Source organism: Gobio gobio (genome assembly GCF_949357685.1).
Source record: "Gobio gobio genome assembly, chromosome: 3".
Classification (NCBI taxonomy): Eukaryota; Metazoa; Chordata; class Actinopteri; order Cypriniformes; family Gobionidae; genus Gobio; species Gobio gobio.
This window is the reverse complement of record NC_137099.1, coordinates 17,874,560-17,889,766: the sequence shown is the minus strand read 5'-3', so window position 1 is coordinate 17,889,766 and position 15,207 is coordinate 17,874,560. Positions and strand designations below refer to the sequence as shown.

At 38.8% G+C, this 15,207-nt stretch overlaps 2 protein-coding genes across 18 annotated transcripts in view; one reads left to right on the top strand and one right to left on the bottom strand.

Annotated features, from left to right (window-relative positions):
- The window catches only part of camk2d2 (calcium/calmodulin-dependent protein kinase (CaM kinase) II delta 2), a gene marked incomplete at its 3' end in the record, with an annotated part of 51,526 nt that extends 41,828 nt beyond the window's left edge, over nt 1-9,698 (top strand). For 4 of the 17 annotated variants that reach the window (XM_079812639.1, XM_079812648.1, XM_079812638.1 and 1 more), the window contains 4 exons: nt 2,903-2,978; nt 3,240-3,334; nt 3,433-3,661; nt 8,161-9,698. In XM_079812639.1, coding sequence (XP_079668765.1) covers nt 2,903-2,978; nt 3,240-3,334; nt 3,433-3,661; nt 8,161-8,170 — 410 coding nt within the window. Of the gene's footprint in view, nt 1-1,457; nt 1,479-2,902; nt 2,979-3,239; nt 3,335-3,432; nt 3,666-8,160 lie in introns of those variants that run through there. The other 13 variants (XM_079812636.1, XM_079812645.1, XM_079812644.1 and 10 more) reach the window with 7 other exon arrangements.
- A 67-nt stretch (nt 9,699-9,765) lies between these two features.
- Nucleotides 9,766-15,207, bottom strand: part of ank2a (ankyrin 2a, neuronal) — a gene marked incomplete at its 5' end in the record, with an annotated part of 69,781 nt that continues 64,339 nt past the window's right edge. The window contains one exon of the mRNA XM_079812628.1: nt 9,766-11,613. Within this exon, the coding sequence (XP_079668754.1) occupies nt 11,593-11,613 (21 nt within the window). The 3' untranslated portion in view covers nt 9,766-11,592. The remainder of the gene's footprint in view (nt 11,614-15,207) is intronic.

Here is a 15,207-nt window from a genome sequence, read left to right as displayed (position 1 = left end):
AGGCATAGATGCGTGCAGCATGTGTTAGAAAGGCCTGATGGATTAAAAGCAAATCTCTGAATCAATAGAGATGCTCAAGTAAATGGGTAATCAGGTTTTAATGTGTAAGTACCAGAACATGTGCTCTTCTTCACCATCTCAAATGCCCTCGACGTGGGAGGAAGACCCTTCTTTTGCCTTTAGTGCTCTTCATTCTTGACAGAAAACCACCTGAGTGTCTTTTAGCTCTCTATAGGTGCTTGAGGCCTTCCGGTTGCACCACTAACAAACCTCTTCTTACTCAAAAGATCATGTTCAGTTGACCTTTTGCCCCTGTGTCCTAGGACTAGATTCTGCATTGTCCTGTATTGCACCCAGTATTCCTAATATGGAGAGATCCACTGCACTTGCTGCTCCGGTATCCCATCCTGCTCCATGCCTGAGAGCCTGATGTTTGCTCCTCCTTTTTAGTATCGCTCCCTCTCCCACCAATCCAACCTGAATAAAAAAACTCTAACCCTAACCCTATGTTCAAACAAATAGAAATCCTTTGGATTTGCTCAACCTAAACCAGTATTGAAAGGACAATACGCTGTTTTTTTCAACGTCAGATTCTGTTTGCACTTTATGTCGACATGACCATATGACAAAAGGCATTTTGTCTAGAGTCTGTGTTTCACATGATGAAAAAAAATGTGTTTGTGTTATTTTTAGGGCTGTCAATAGATTTTAAATATTGCATACTATGCTGATTAATTCATCCGATTAATTGCAGTTAATCATAATCATTCATATTTTCTGAGAAATTCAAAGATATTATTGCGAAAGCATTGACTAGACAGTTCAGAAAGTGGATGATTTTATTATACTGTAATTAATCGCACTTAATGAACAAAAATGTACAATTCTTTTATTGTTGTCATTTATTCTTAGACCAAAACCATTTTGATATCTTATGAAACACAGAGGAGAATGGCGTTTCCACATATGCTAACAGTGGCATTATGCTGAATAATGAAAATGATGTTGAAAAAAGGTTGAAGGTCCCATGTTACAATTTAAAAGCATGTCCATTGTTAGAGAAAACAAGCATTAGATGGAATGCTTTTCGGAAGAAAAGTAAAGTCCTCTTTTTCTCATTTGAAAGCCGCAAACCCTTTTCCATCTCATTTGTCATTCAGTGCCTTCCGGGCGAAAGACATCAGCTAGAAGACGTATCCATTCCTTTTTTTCTTCTCATCTATTAATTTGCAGGCACCATAAACTCAGTGCTGGAGAATGATATAATTAATATTTCACATTAAATGAACTGTTAAATATTGAAAGTACAAAGTACATTTAACGTCTTTTTGCCCGGTGGGCTGGAGTTATTATGCCATCATCAGTAGACGTAGATACATTGCACTAGTTTTATTTGGTGCTTTCATAAGAAATTGCCTTTTTGACCAATTATGAGCCATCTTTTTGCTGTCCCTCAGCTTGCCAAGTTATCAATAAAGGTAATTTTAAACTTTAATACTTTGAATGAAAGTGTTGCCTGTGATTTTTCTACCAGTAAACACTGCTCATTCTGAAACTCATCGTAGAACACTAGGAGTTCTGGAATACGCTTTCCTTTGGGTGCCCTTTGTTTATCGAGTGTCAAAATTGCCTCTTTTTAATAATGCAGTAAACAGAACTACTATAGATTGTACATGGACATTATAAAATTCACACAACCTCTCTTGTAAGCCACTTAGGGCTGGGCGATATAAAATAACTAAAACAAAAAAGAACTAGCATTTTGTCGATACTCTGCATATATCTTGATATTTATGTATAGTATTTGCTCTGAAATGTAATCAAAGCAGGTGTTTCACTAAATAAACACAAGAAAAAGTGTTTCTTTTTTATTTAAATGCATCACCTATGCAATGCAGGAACTTCCGGTCTGAGTGATGATCAGTTTGATCCAAGTCTGTAGCACTGTAGTGAAACTGAAGCCTCCACGCCTCGATCGCCCCCCAGGTGGCTGGTCCCAGTATAGCTCATAAGCCCCGCCCCTCCGTGTTTTCTAATGGACGCGAGACAAACTAAACAATCAAATTACACTTCAAATAATTTTTTCCAAAAGTTGGTTTCTGTCATTGTAGGCAGTTTTTATCATGATGATTTCATTTCAAGTGTTCGTTTTTTAAATAAGTTTAGTTTTTGTTAATTATTTGATGCTATAAAAACGGGGGGTGTGACGTCATGATCGACAGCTGAGATTGACGGCTTCTCTGGGTGAAGTTATCACTGAGGCACTAACAGACTTTTTTCAGGAGGAGATTGGAGCTTTAGCTTTAATTTCTACATTTCCATAACTATATTTCACACCGTCATAATGAATTGTTCTGCATCTGCGAGAGTGTGGGCGGGCTTTTGATATCGCGCGTCTACTTCCTGCTCTCTACCGCGCAGATTCCGGTCCCGAGATCACTACTGCGCTACTCGGTCCCAAATCTGCGCAAGATGTCAGCGACATATTCTGACCTCCGGAGGCTTCAGTTACTTCAGCGGAAGCCAATGAAGTCGCGTCGTCCATATTTTTTTACGGCCTATGGTTTGATCTGATTTGTTACAGGTTTAAATCAGAGACACCATTAAAACATTCATATATGTATCAATTGTTAGACACATCATCTTTAAGAAACTCAATGGCCAGATAATTCATTGCAAATATTCAGTATATCGCCCAGCCCTGAAGCCGACTAAATACTGAAAAGACAGAAGCTATAATTGTTCACTGTGAACAATTTTCTGGTGCTTTCTAAACAAAGGTTTGCATTTTGTGGATTGCTTAAGATTAAGTCAAGTTTTGTTGGGATGTTGATTTAATAATTTAGATTTTTGTGCCGTGAAGGTGCCTGACTCACACGCTAGATGTCCCTGTGTGTTTCAGCTCGAAAGCAGGACATCATAAAAGTGACCGAACAGCTGATCGAATCCATCAACAACGGCGACTTTGAGGCTTACGCGTGAGTGAACACTAATGCATCGCTTTATTTTCTCTTGGTTACTGAGATTATATTTAACGGTCACCTTTTCACAACAGAACCAAGCCTCACTTAATTACAGCTTTTGATTGGCAGATTGGAGAAAATTCGATGATATCAGCGACTACATGCGTTCACATTTATTCTTCACAGACTAAAATGGGAACGTTCCTGGTACTTTTGTACCAATGTTTGCCCACAAAACAGGACTTTTAGCTTTACTTTCTGCTCTTTTTCTCACAGAAAGATTTGCGATCCTGGTCTTACTTCCTTTGAGCCAGAAGCTCTGGGAAACCTGGTGGAGGGACATGACTTCCACAGGTTCTACTTTGAGAACGGTATCTAGACCAATATCCTTTCACACTTGAAAGCAATACCTTGAATGAGTTTTACAATGGTATTCTGATCCCTGTATCTTCTTTGGCTTTTCCTTTAGCTCTGTCTAAAGGTAATAAGCCTGTACACACCATCCTGCTGAACCCCCATGTGCACCTGATCGGGGAGGATGCGGCATGTATCGCGTACATCCGTCTGACCCAGTACATGGATGGCAGTGGGATGCCACGCACCATGCAATCAGAGGAGACCCGTGTCTGGCACCGTCGGGATGGCAAGTGGCTGAACATACACTTCCATCGCTCTGGAGCCCCCAGTGTGCCCATCAAGTAAGACTCTTTCTACTGTGTCGTTTGTATGGTAATGATATTGATCGTAAAAGGGTCATTCTAATTTAGTTGATCATACTGTCAAGCGACAGCAAAGACATTTGTTACAAAAAGATTTCTATTTTATACAATGCTGTCAAATCGATTAATCGCGATTAATCGCAACTAACATAAGTGTGTAAATATACACACACATACACATACACATACATACATACATACATACATACATACATACATACATACATACATACATACATATATACTCTACATACATACATATACTACTAATAATACTAGCTAACTAATATAAATTTAAAACAGTCAGTAGTAAAATAAGAACAAATAATCAAATTACGATCAAAAGCTCAAATAAATACAATAGAACAAATATACAAATAAAATAAACAGTGCTTTTCGTGATTTTCAGGTAGGTCTAACAGTAGTTTTCAGGTACAGAAATGTAATAAAGTAAGCAAATGTAAAATAACGCCGCATAGTCTTCACTGTAAAAATTAAACATCCTTATTAATTAATCCTTATTAAAGTTCCAAACGTTATTCAGTCAAGAGGAGTGAGTGATTTTTTATTTTCTTTTTCCATTGTTGTTTGATTAATATTAAAAATACAGACAGCAGCAGGAATATTAAGCTGCTGTCACTTTAAGAGCGAATGCACAGATCTAATACAGGGAGTGCAGAATTATTAGGCACGTTGATTTTCTGATCATATTTTTTTTCCAGGCACATTTGACCAATTCCAAACCACAGTAATCCTAATAACTACTATTGATTTAGTATTTAATAATGTATAAGTGATATATAATTGTTCATGAAGGCTGGAAATGAAAATCACCTTATATTCAGGTGTGCAGAATTATTAGGCATGTTTTCTTTTACAGATAAATTGAGCCAAAAAAGAGATTTAACTCAGACTGAAAAGTCAAAAAGTATTAAATGCCCATGAGAAGGATGCAATATTAATGCAATACTAGACATTGCAGTTAAGGCATGACCATTGGACAGTGAAATGCTCGTTGGGTCAGCAGGATCTGACAAAAACAGGTGGTGAAGAAAAGACACCTGTTAACTGCAAAAGAATTAAGAATTAAGGTGAAGAATTAAGGGTGAAACCATCAGGAACCCTTTAGTCTCCAGCGCCACCATTTTTCAAAGCTGCAACCTACCTGGAGTCTCCAGAAGTGCAAGGTGTCAGGATCTCAGAGACTTCAGTTAGGTAAAGAATCCTAAAAAATGACCCCCACTAGATAAGAATCACAAGCTGAAGTGTTGTAAAATACATGAAGAAGGTTTTTTTATAGGCTTTATGGACAGATAGGTTGAGAGTGACTCTTGAAGGACCAGCACCACATCCTCTAGTACCACTGTTTGAAGAATTCATCTTCCAGAATCTGGCAGTACGTTTTGGGAGTTCATTTTTAGTCCATCTCTGCAAAACGGACTTCAGGATGGACTAAAATGAACTCCCAAAACGTACTGCCAGATTCTGGAAGATGAATTCTTCAAACAGTGGTGCAAGAGGATGTGGTGCTGGTCCTTCAAGAGTCACTCTCAACCTATAAAACCTATAAAGCCTATAAAAAAGCAGGCTTCATGTATTTTACAACACTTCAGCTTGTGATTCTTATTTAGTGGGGGTCATTTTTTAGGATTCTTTACCTAACTGAAGTCTCTGAGATCCTGACACCTTGCACTTCTGGAGACTCCAGGTAGGTTGCAGCTTTGGAAAATGGTGGCGCTGGAGACTAAAGGGTTCCTGATGGTTTCACCCTTAATTCTTCACCTTAATTCTTAATTATTTTGCAGTTAACAGGTGTCTTTTCTTCACCACCTGTTTTTGTCAGATCCTGCTGACCCAACGAGCATTTCACTGTCCAATGGTCACGCCTTAACTGCAATGTCTAGTATTGCATTAGTATTGCATCCTTCTCATGGGCATTTAATACTTTTTGACTTTTCAGTCTGAGTTAAATCTCTTTTTTGGCTCAATTTATCTGTAAAAGAAAACATGCCTAATAATTCTGCACACCTGAATATAAGGTGATTTTCATTTCCAGCCTTCATGAACAATTATATATCACTTATACATTATTAAATACTAAATCAATAGTAGTTATTAGGATTACTGTGGTTTGGAATTGGTCAAATGTGCCTGGAAAAAAAATATGATCAGAAAATCAACGTGCCTAATAATTCTGCACTCCCTGTATACTGATACTGTACACATGTGTTTACTTTCTCAACTGTTTACGTTCACTTAAAATATAACCCGGCTGCGTTTACTAGAATACTCGCTATTATTTTGTATGAATTTGTCCATTCAAGTGCAAGAAGACGTGAAAGAGAGCTCAGTTTAGTATTCGCTCGCTGTCTGAGACATCACAACAACAGTTTTTTTAGGCTGCTGTCACTTTAAGATCTGCCGCGCCGAACATGACGCAGATCTGACACGCTCTCACACGCATCTTATTTTCTCAAAACTCTTTCCCCCGGTTTCACAGACAATGCTTAAGCTAATCCTAGACTAAAATGCATGTTTGAGCTATTTTAACTGAAAGAATCTTGCACTGACAAATCTTAAAATGTGTCAGTGGCATTGTTTTGTCTAAAGATGCACACCAGTAATGTTTTTTTCTTGGGAACGTTTATAAAAGTTACTTAAATGTCCTAATTGAACTAAGGCCTAATCCTGGCTTAGTCTAAGCCCTGTCTGTGAAACCGGGCCTTTAAGTTTATTTAAGATGTTATTTAACTCATTAAAGACGCATGCAATTAATTACTCTCATAATGCGTTAAACTGAAAAAATGAATTGCATGCGCTAATACGCTAATTTTCACAGCACTAATATATATATATATATATATATATATATATATATATATATATATATATATATATATATATATATATATATATATATATATACACATACACATACATACACTGTTAAAAATTATGTTTTGGATTTACTTAAAATATATATGCACCATTTTTGCATCACACTTTTTAAGTAAACCCAACATGGAATAATTTTACTTAAAGGAACTGTATGTAAGAAATGTATTTCAATTAATCATAAAATCGCCCTGATATGTCACTAGACATTAAGAAATCATGTTAATTTCAAATACTTATATCACTGACAACAGTTGTCCGGCCAGGATATTGTCATTTAAAAGTGAAGTTTCAGCCCTCAACTGATGTTGATGTTGACATGTTGTGTTTTGGCCTGAAGCGCCACCCTCCACCTGTCGACCAATCACAAAGTCAGTAGTGTTTCGGCATCCGGGTTGCCAGCTCTGCTCTAGTTACCACAGCTGCAGCTACAAACTTTTTGGATAAAAAATAAAACTTTACGAAACCTAAAAGACCTCGTTATGAATCAGAAAAACGTTGTGACAATGAAAAAAAAAAACTTGCTGTGTAGGACTCGTCACTTGCCATTGGAAGCTCCTTGTTGCAGCCTACGTTCCTGCTGGATCCTGCAGCCTATCTGGCAACCTCGAGTCAGGGGGGATACACCGCTCTACAGTAATTTGAAAGTGATTGCAATACCAGTTTTGGCCATAATCTTACACACATTTCCTTTAAAATTAACAAGAAAACCTTTGTTATATGTACTTAAATATTTGAGTTCACTCAACATTCTTTAGTTAAAAATATATGTAACACGATATAATCTACTAAGTAATGTTAAGTTAACCCAACTTGCACATACTTGCATGTTACAAATATTTTTAAGTAACCACATCGCGCTTCAGAAAACTTTGCATTGTGCTTCTTCCAGTTAAGGAACAAACTCCACTAACACAATAAACGAGTGTTAATGAGTGTTAAAAAAAGTCAAACTCTAATATTTTACTTTGTTAATTTTTAAAGACACCTTACCTGCAAAATGGCTCCCGCTTCTGCTCATTGGCTGGATAGAATATTTGCATATCACGCAGCTCACAAATACTTACAATTTTATCTTAGGTTTACTTAATTTGAACCAAGCTAATGCTAGTTGATGTCACGTTTTTTTCATTTACTTTACGCATACACTTTTGTTCACCTTTTAATTTACATTTTTGTGTTGCATACACTAGAATATGTTAAGTATAGCTTGCAATGTTATATATACTGTATATATTTGAATTTAATCTATTTATATTTATAAGTAATGGATGTTTTTTCAGTGTACAGACGTTTATGTTAGATGCGATTAATCGTGATTAATCGATTTGACAGTACTCATTTTAAATAAATGCCGTTCTTTTGATTAAAAAAATGCGGACTAGGTGAGCATACAAACATAAAATCTTACAGACTCAAACTTTTGAATGGTAGTGTATAATCGGGACACAAATGCAAAACGAATGACCTAAGAATGCCCTGTTATTGTTAAGCTTAGTTGCGCTACATAAATCAGTCAGAAACATTCATTCAGAATTTAGTGGAATTTGATAATACTAATTGAATGTTATGCTTATTTCTAGGTTTTGCTGATGTGTGTTTGTCTGTGTGTATTTTTGTAGTTAATGGAATATACTATAAGCTTCAATATTTCCCAACTAAGGAGAAACCATCAGCAAAAACCCAACCGTCTGTCAGTCAAGCTGGAGGTGTGTCTCCTAAGCCACACCTTCTTCCCCAACAACCACGCCCCCCTCCCCTCCCCTCCCCCTCCCCCTGCCCCCTTGAGGGTCGTTTACATGTTATCGCACATGGACCAGAGAGTTCAAACATTTTGCTAAAGGTCATCACTAAAACCCGTGGGCCATTCGCATATATGGACATTATTAAAAGGAGTGTATTTTTAACATTTTATTTTCCGTTTCTTTTTTTTAAGCTGTTTTGGTATGCATTTTAAATGTATAGATAATGTAAAGAGAATCACCTTTCCCCAAGTCTGTACTGTATTTTTATGTCTATTTATGTGTGTGCAATATATCAAATTTTGAAAGATAAGAATGTTAATATTGAGCTTGCTATTGTTCTGGTGATGTACATATGTCGTGATCGTTCAGATAAAAAAGTATAAAATAAAAAATATTTAAAAAAAAAAAAATATTTAAGAAACTTTTAAAAATACGTACATTAAATTCTGGCTTACAGCAAAATTAAAGATTTTAGTAACCGCTGTCAGAAAGCTTTGTTTATATTCGCTAGCTTACGATGTGAAGATTCTGATTTACTTTACTTGATTTAAGAGAACTGCAGAATATTAATATGGACTATATGTTTACCTTTATGTCATAGAATATGAGAAAAAAAATGATATTAATGAGAATGTAGCATATATGATACATCAAACTGACAAGCATTGGGTAAATGCATGGAGGACTATTTTTTGAAAGACCATGCTGGGTTTTTTTTTTCCTCTGTATTTTGTGTAATTCATGGTTTCCTTATCAAATTGTGTTTTATTTCTATCAGTATCATAAGGATTTGATACAGTAATGATGATAGTGAATATCATCATTATGATCCAACATATCTAGAAGTATCACCCTTCCTTCAGATCTATGTAGCTTAATTTTCCTATACTGAGTGGCTGTGGAAATATCCTTTGACTTTATATCATGGATGTATGAGAAAAAATAAATATAAGTAGCTTATGAGAAACTACATGTATCGTTTTCACACGTTTGTGATTTTTATTTATCCCGACATTATTTTCACCCATAGCAAGAAGAGGGAAAGTGAGCTGAGCCTGATTTATAAGCATGCACACTGCCTCTAGTGGCGACTTTGTGTCTTTGCGCCACTCAATCGGAAGATGTCATTGAGGGTGATGATGTCGGAATGGAACGGTCTTCCTCGAGGAAAAACCTCACCAATACTGGACTATGCCAACACAATACTTTCCGTTTTCTCCATGTTCCTTTTCTCTTCTTAAAGACATTTCCTCTGCTGATACTTACAGAACCTCGACGCCAATATGAGGACGTGAACTACATCATTTGTTGCCATGGTGGCTCTAGCAAATCAACATATTTAATGAAAACTACAATAAAGGTGTGATATGTACTGTATGTTTGATGTCGCGTGTCCGCTTTCTCTCCACACACAACCCAAAAAATAACCATGAGATGAAGGTTATGACACTTATACACTTTTATTCTCTTTCAGCCATATACACACACTGCAGCCATGGTATAGTGTTTAAATGTCTTTTTTAAAAGTCATATAGTAAACTAATACATGCCTTTTAGGATAGATATTTATGTACCATATATATGCATATTTTTACCTCCACAGACATAGAATGCGGATTCAGTAAATCAAACGTGGGCCAGTCACAGTGAAAGTAGTAGCAGTGTTCAACTTTGATAAGTGGATGACTTTTCATGCTGTTCCAGGGTCAGTTTCCCAAGCAGGGGAACAACAGCTGGCCTCGGATCAGCATTAAAAAAAACAACCTCTGCTAACACAGCTGTATTAATCTACAGTTAAAAAGGAAAAGTAAATAGAATATCTCATGGTACACTCTTCTTCCCAGCAGTCTCAACTGAAGCCAACCTGTGATTTGGTGATATTCACTCGGTTGCAGATGTTTCATGACACACATAAAGTATACAAAAGTAATGCTTCAAAATAAAACATTCTTTTTAAAAACATACATCCAGTATGCTCACTTCTGAAACCAATAAAATATTTTACCAATCATAAATACCTCATTGCAAGATTCCCCGACACTGATACTGAGCATTATGTACAGAAAAAAATGAATATACTTTGGAAACTAAAATACCACATTTTCACACACACTCGTCCACACATACTCAAAGAAAAGAATCAATTCCGATTGAAAGTTTAAAAATAGAATCATATGTGTAACATTTAACTGATCATTTGAAATCGATTCCACCTTTGCTTCCTGATTCCCTCTTGAAACGCTTGCCAAAGTTTAAAACCATAAAGCGTGTGTTCTATTATAACAAAAAGCTGTACTGAAATGTTTAAACTCCAGTGATGAGGATGATGATGATGATGAAGAAGACTAGAACTGCTACAGATCACAGACACAAAGAGAAGGGGTGAGGCAGAAGAATGACAGTCATCTAACCATAGAAAGTGTTATTAATACAGTAAGTGTCTGCTGCTAGCTAAGCATGCCTGCGCTAATATCCTTACAGGTGGCTAATGTGATCTACTGTCATTTTAAAAATGCATATTATATATATACTTTCCATGGACAGAATACACAGACACACAATACCCCAACAGCTGATAAAGAAGGCAAGAAGTTTTCAGACATCCCAACCGTTGAGATCAAAAGAGCATGATGTGGCGATATAATGCAATGATATTCAATAGTCGTGGTAGGCAGTGCAGTACAGGTTAGTTCGAGCTTAAATGTTCTGAGAATGAACGACCAGGAGTTTTTTTTTTCTGTTTTGTTAAAAACATTTTGGTTATTGTGAATTTTTGTTTTGTTTTTGTGCGCGAGTGTATTTGTATTCATTATTTCATAACTGAGGGATTTAAAAAGCAAAGGAAAGGAAAGAACACCCTTTGGTCACAATGAAAGGCAAACAGATAAACACTCTGGGGAAAATAAGGAGCGAGAAAACATTGTCCTTTGACTTAAACTGGGCAAACATCCAGTTTGACTGGACAGGAAGACTGGAAGTGGCAGAAGTGAAGTGCACTCTGGGATTGCATGGTGCATAGGAGCGGTTAGGAGGGCGGACAGGCTCAAAGAGAGGAGCGATGGAGATTGGGAGAGGAAAATGAAGGGGGAAACCATCACTCTGACTTCTCTTCAGCTTCCTCCCTCTCAGTCATTTTGGGCACAGTAGTGGTGAATGAGGTGATGGAGGTGATGCTGTTGGTTGTCATGGGGCTCAGAACGATCGTCTATCTGCTCCACGCACACCCGCTTCTGTCCCCCAGCATCCCTCACTACTGACCTCCTGTGGGTCCTAGACTTCTGCATCCTCGTCCTGTGAGTGAGAAAGAAAGAGCGCTCAGCGTTTTACAGTGCAGACATTTGTTTTAGGTCCTTTCAAAAGGTGCCAAGTGGAAAAAAAAACATGGAAATCCCATAGTACTTTTTTGTGTTAAGTCAGAATACAGATTGGAGAGAGGGAAGAAATGTTATTAGAGAACTAAAGACATGTAGAGACATGCTTTGTTAACAAATACACACACACTGATGCCAAATATAGAGATTATAATCTCTAGAACATTTGCATGAACATTACATACACCACTGTTCAAAAGTTTGGGCTCAGTAAGACTTTGTAAAAAGAAATTATGAATTAAATTAAATTAAATAATTGATCAAAAGTGACTTTTACATTGTTATATATTAAATGGTGGTCTTTTTAACTTTCTATTCATCAATAGGCCTGTCGCAATAATCAATATATCGATATATTGCACAATATGTACATGACCTAAATAATTTTTTGTGATGCAATATATCGCCCATTATGTTTACATGAATGTCACCAACATTTTACTCAATTGTGCTGTCATCTTGTGTGTTTTCCATGATGGAGGCGAAAGTGATTCTCGGGCAGTTCCTTCATACAGAGCGGTTATCGACAGGTGAAAAAAAGGCGCCATTTGAGGCATTATAGTGTTTTCCTGACAACTACTGACAGTTTGGAAGAATAAGCCCAAATGAACTCGATTTCAAAGCCGCAATCCCCTGTTCCGGTGCACATATAAATGTCAACGCAGAATGATGAGTGTTAAAGCCGCTACACAAGGAAACATTTTTATTTACTATTTATTCAATTATTTCTGGGACGATATATCGCGAAACAAAAAGAAGTTATCGTGACAGGCCTATTCATCAATTAATCCTGAAAAAATTTATCTCAGTTTCCACAAAATGATTAGGCAACACAAATATTTTAAACTGTGATAATAATAATAAGTAAATGAAACATCCTACGGATGCGCTGGGACGCATCATCAGTGTATCCTGAGTTCATCGGGTGTTTCGGGTCTCACAACATACACCCTCGCCCAGGCGACCCAGCCAGGGTTGATCAAGCCCCGACTTGCGTCCCAGCAGCATTAGCCCACAGATCTCCACTCTTTATCCACAGCCATCTAGAAGCTCTCTCTGCTGCTTCTGTTGCAGCCCTGATTGCTGTTTTCTTCAATGGACCACTCATGCCCAGCCGGGTGTAGGCTCTATAGAGAGAACGTCCAGCAAAACCTCTGTATCCTACTTCTACTTGGTGGCAGTATGCTCTCCACCCCTGCCTCCAGCATTCTTCCACAGCATTCTTCCTGGAACTTAGCATTCTTACTCTCAAATGCTGTTTGAAAACAGCATTCGTGGCCTCTGATAGAATGATGATGTCAGGTCACAAAGATGTTACTGCGATGTGTGCCAGGAACTTGAGTTTTCTGCCTAGATCGACCATCAACTGCCAGTCCTGTGCTGTGGTGAGCAGACCTTCAGCAGCTCTGGGCTGTAGTTCGGGCTTCTCTCCTGCCTTTATGAATGGCATGTACTTTCTGGGTTGGTGGTGGTGCCCGCTCTTTGTTATGGCTGAGGAGACACTCTCGGCCACTACCATCAACACCTGGTTGTGTCGCCAGCGGTATCGACCATCCACCTGGGCCTTCGGGCAGCTGCTCAGGATGTGCTCGAGAGTTCCTCTTCCAAAGTAGAGAGGACAGGATGGTGTGTCAGCCTTGCCCCAGAGTTGGAGGTTTGCCGGGCTGGGAAGTGTATCATACACGGCTTGGATCAGGAATTTTATGCGCCGGGGCTCTGCACGCCAGATGTCAGTCCAGGTAAACTTTCGCTCCATTGCACTCTCCCATCTCATCCAAGCCCCCTGCTGTCTCATGCCTGCCATTCTGCTAGTTCTCATTTCTCCCACAGCTGCTCTCACTTCCTCCTGAACAAGCCCCCGTCTCTCTTTGCCCTGGGCCTTGCTGTACTTAGGTGATGAAAAGCTCCCGAAGCCTGCTCTTCCCTTCGCCACTATCCCCGCCACTATCCCCACCACTGCCTTGTGCCTCAGCCTCGCTTCGGTCGCCTCCAGCTAATGGCACCCCATTTCCTGCCAGTGCAGATTTCAATGCCGGCCACTGAGACTTTTAGGTCTTTTGAGTCTCGATACTGCAGTGCCTCTCTAGTGCGGGAAACCTTGGACTTTTCCGTGATGCCGTTGAATGGAAGCTGCAGAATGTTGTCCCTCCTGTAAAGAGCTGCGCTGCTGTGACTGTGTGGCAATCCGAGCCACCTGCGTAGATATCCGCTGATCTTCCTCTCCGTTGCCTCTACTGATGTGACTGGTACATCATAGACCAGCAGAGACCAGAGAATGCGGGGCAGGATGCCATGTTGGTAAATCCAGGACTTGAATTTTCCTGGCAGACCTGACTTGTCTACTCTGCTGAGCCAGGTCTCGAACTCCTTGATGGATGACTGGACAGCTGCCACATCTCTAAGGCTCTGGTCAAAGAGTTTTCCCAAACTCTTGACTGGCTTCTCAGTGATGGATGATTTCGTGGTGCCATCCAGGGCGAAGTAGAACTTATCAGACACCCTGCCACGCTTCAAGACAAGTGACCTGGATTTCGTCAGCTTGAAGCTCATTCTCGCCCACTTAATAAGCCTCTCCAGACCTTGAAGTATCCATCTACTGCCTGGTATAGAACATGTAGTGACAGTGAGGTCACCCATGTAGGCCCTGATGGGGGGCAGCCGCACAGCAGACTTTGCGAAAAGAGTAACTGATATTATGCACCCGGTGATAATGCCCTTCTCCAGCTGGTGCCAACTTAATGTTACTGGGCAAGATGTGACTCTCAATCTGAAGTTGTTATAGTCCAAGATGAGGTCCTTGATCTTGCTGGGAACATGGTATAACATATTTATCCAAAAAAAAAATATTGATGAGCATAAAAAACTTATTTCAAAAAACAGTTCAAAAATCTTGACCTCAAACTTTTGAATGATAGTGTAGATAAAGTTTACCCCCCCATACACACTTTCACACTAATATGCACACAAACTCCATGCCCGTCTCTCAAACCTCCTGATCACAGATCCATCAGGCTGCAGTATTTCCTGCTCTACCACTCGAGGGATCTGCACCTTCCTAAAACCTCCAAAGTAGCTTAGAGCCTGAGGGAATGAGGCACATACTACATTAACACTAAATGAACCCTGATGAGAAAGAGGCACAAACATGATGGAGAAACTATTTGGGTATATTGGACAGTTACAGCAGATGATGCCTTAAATGGGTATTGCTGAGTTCATAATGACATTTTAAAGGTCCCATGGCATGGCATTTTTCTATTATTTTATAATGTTTCCTGAGGTGTACTTATATTGTTAGTATGACTTTTACATCATAAAATGTCATAATTTAGAAATAAAAGGCATTTTTTCTATACTGCTGTTTGCCCTGTGACTGAATGCCCTGCTTCAAGAGGCGTGTCTGCTGTGAGACTTCAGTAAAAACGCCCACTGTTGTGATTGGCTGACATCTTTGCATTTTAAATGAGCGGAGGGGGCGTGGTTTAATGAGGTCTACGAGGCACGAGCAGGCACG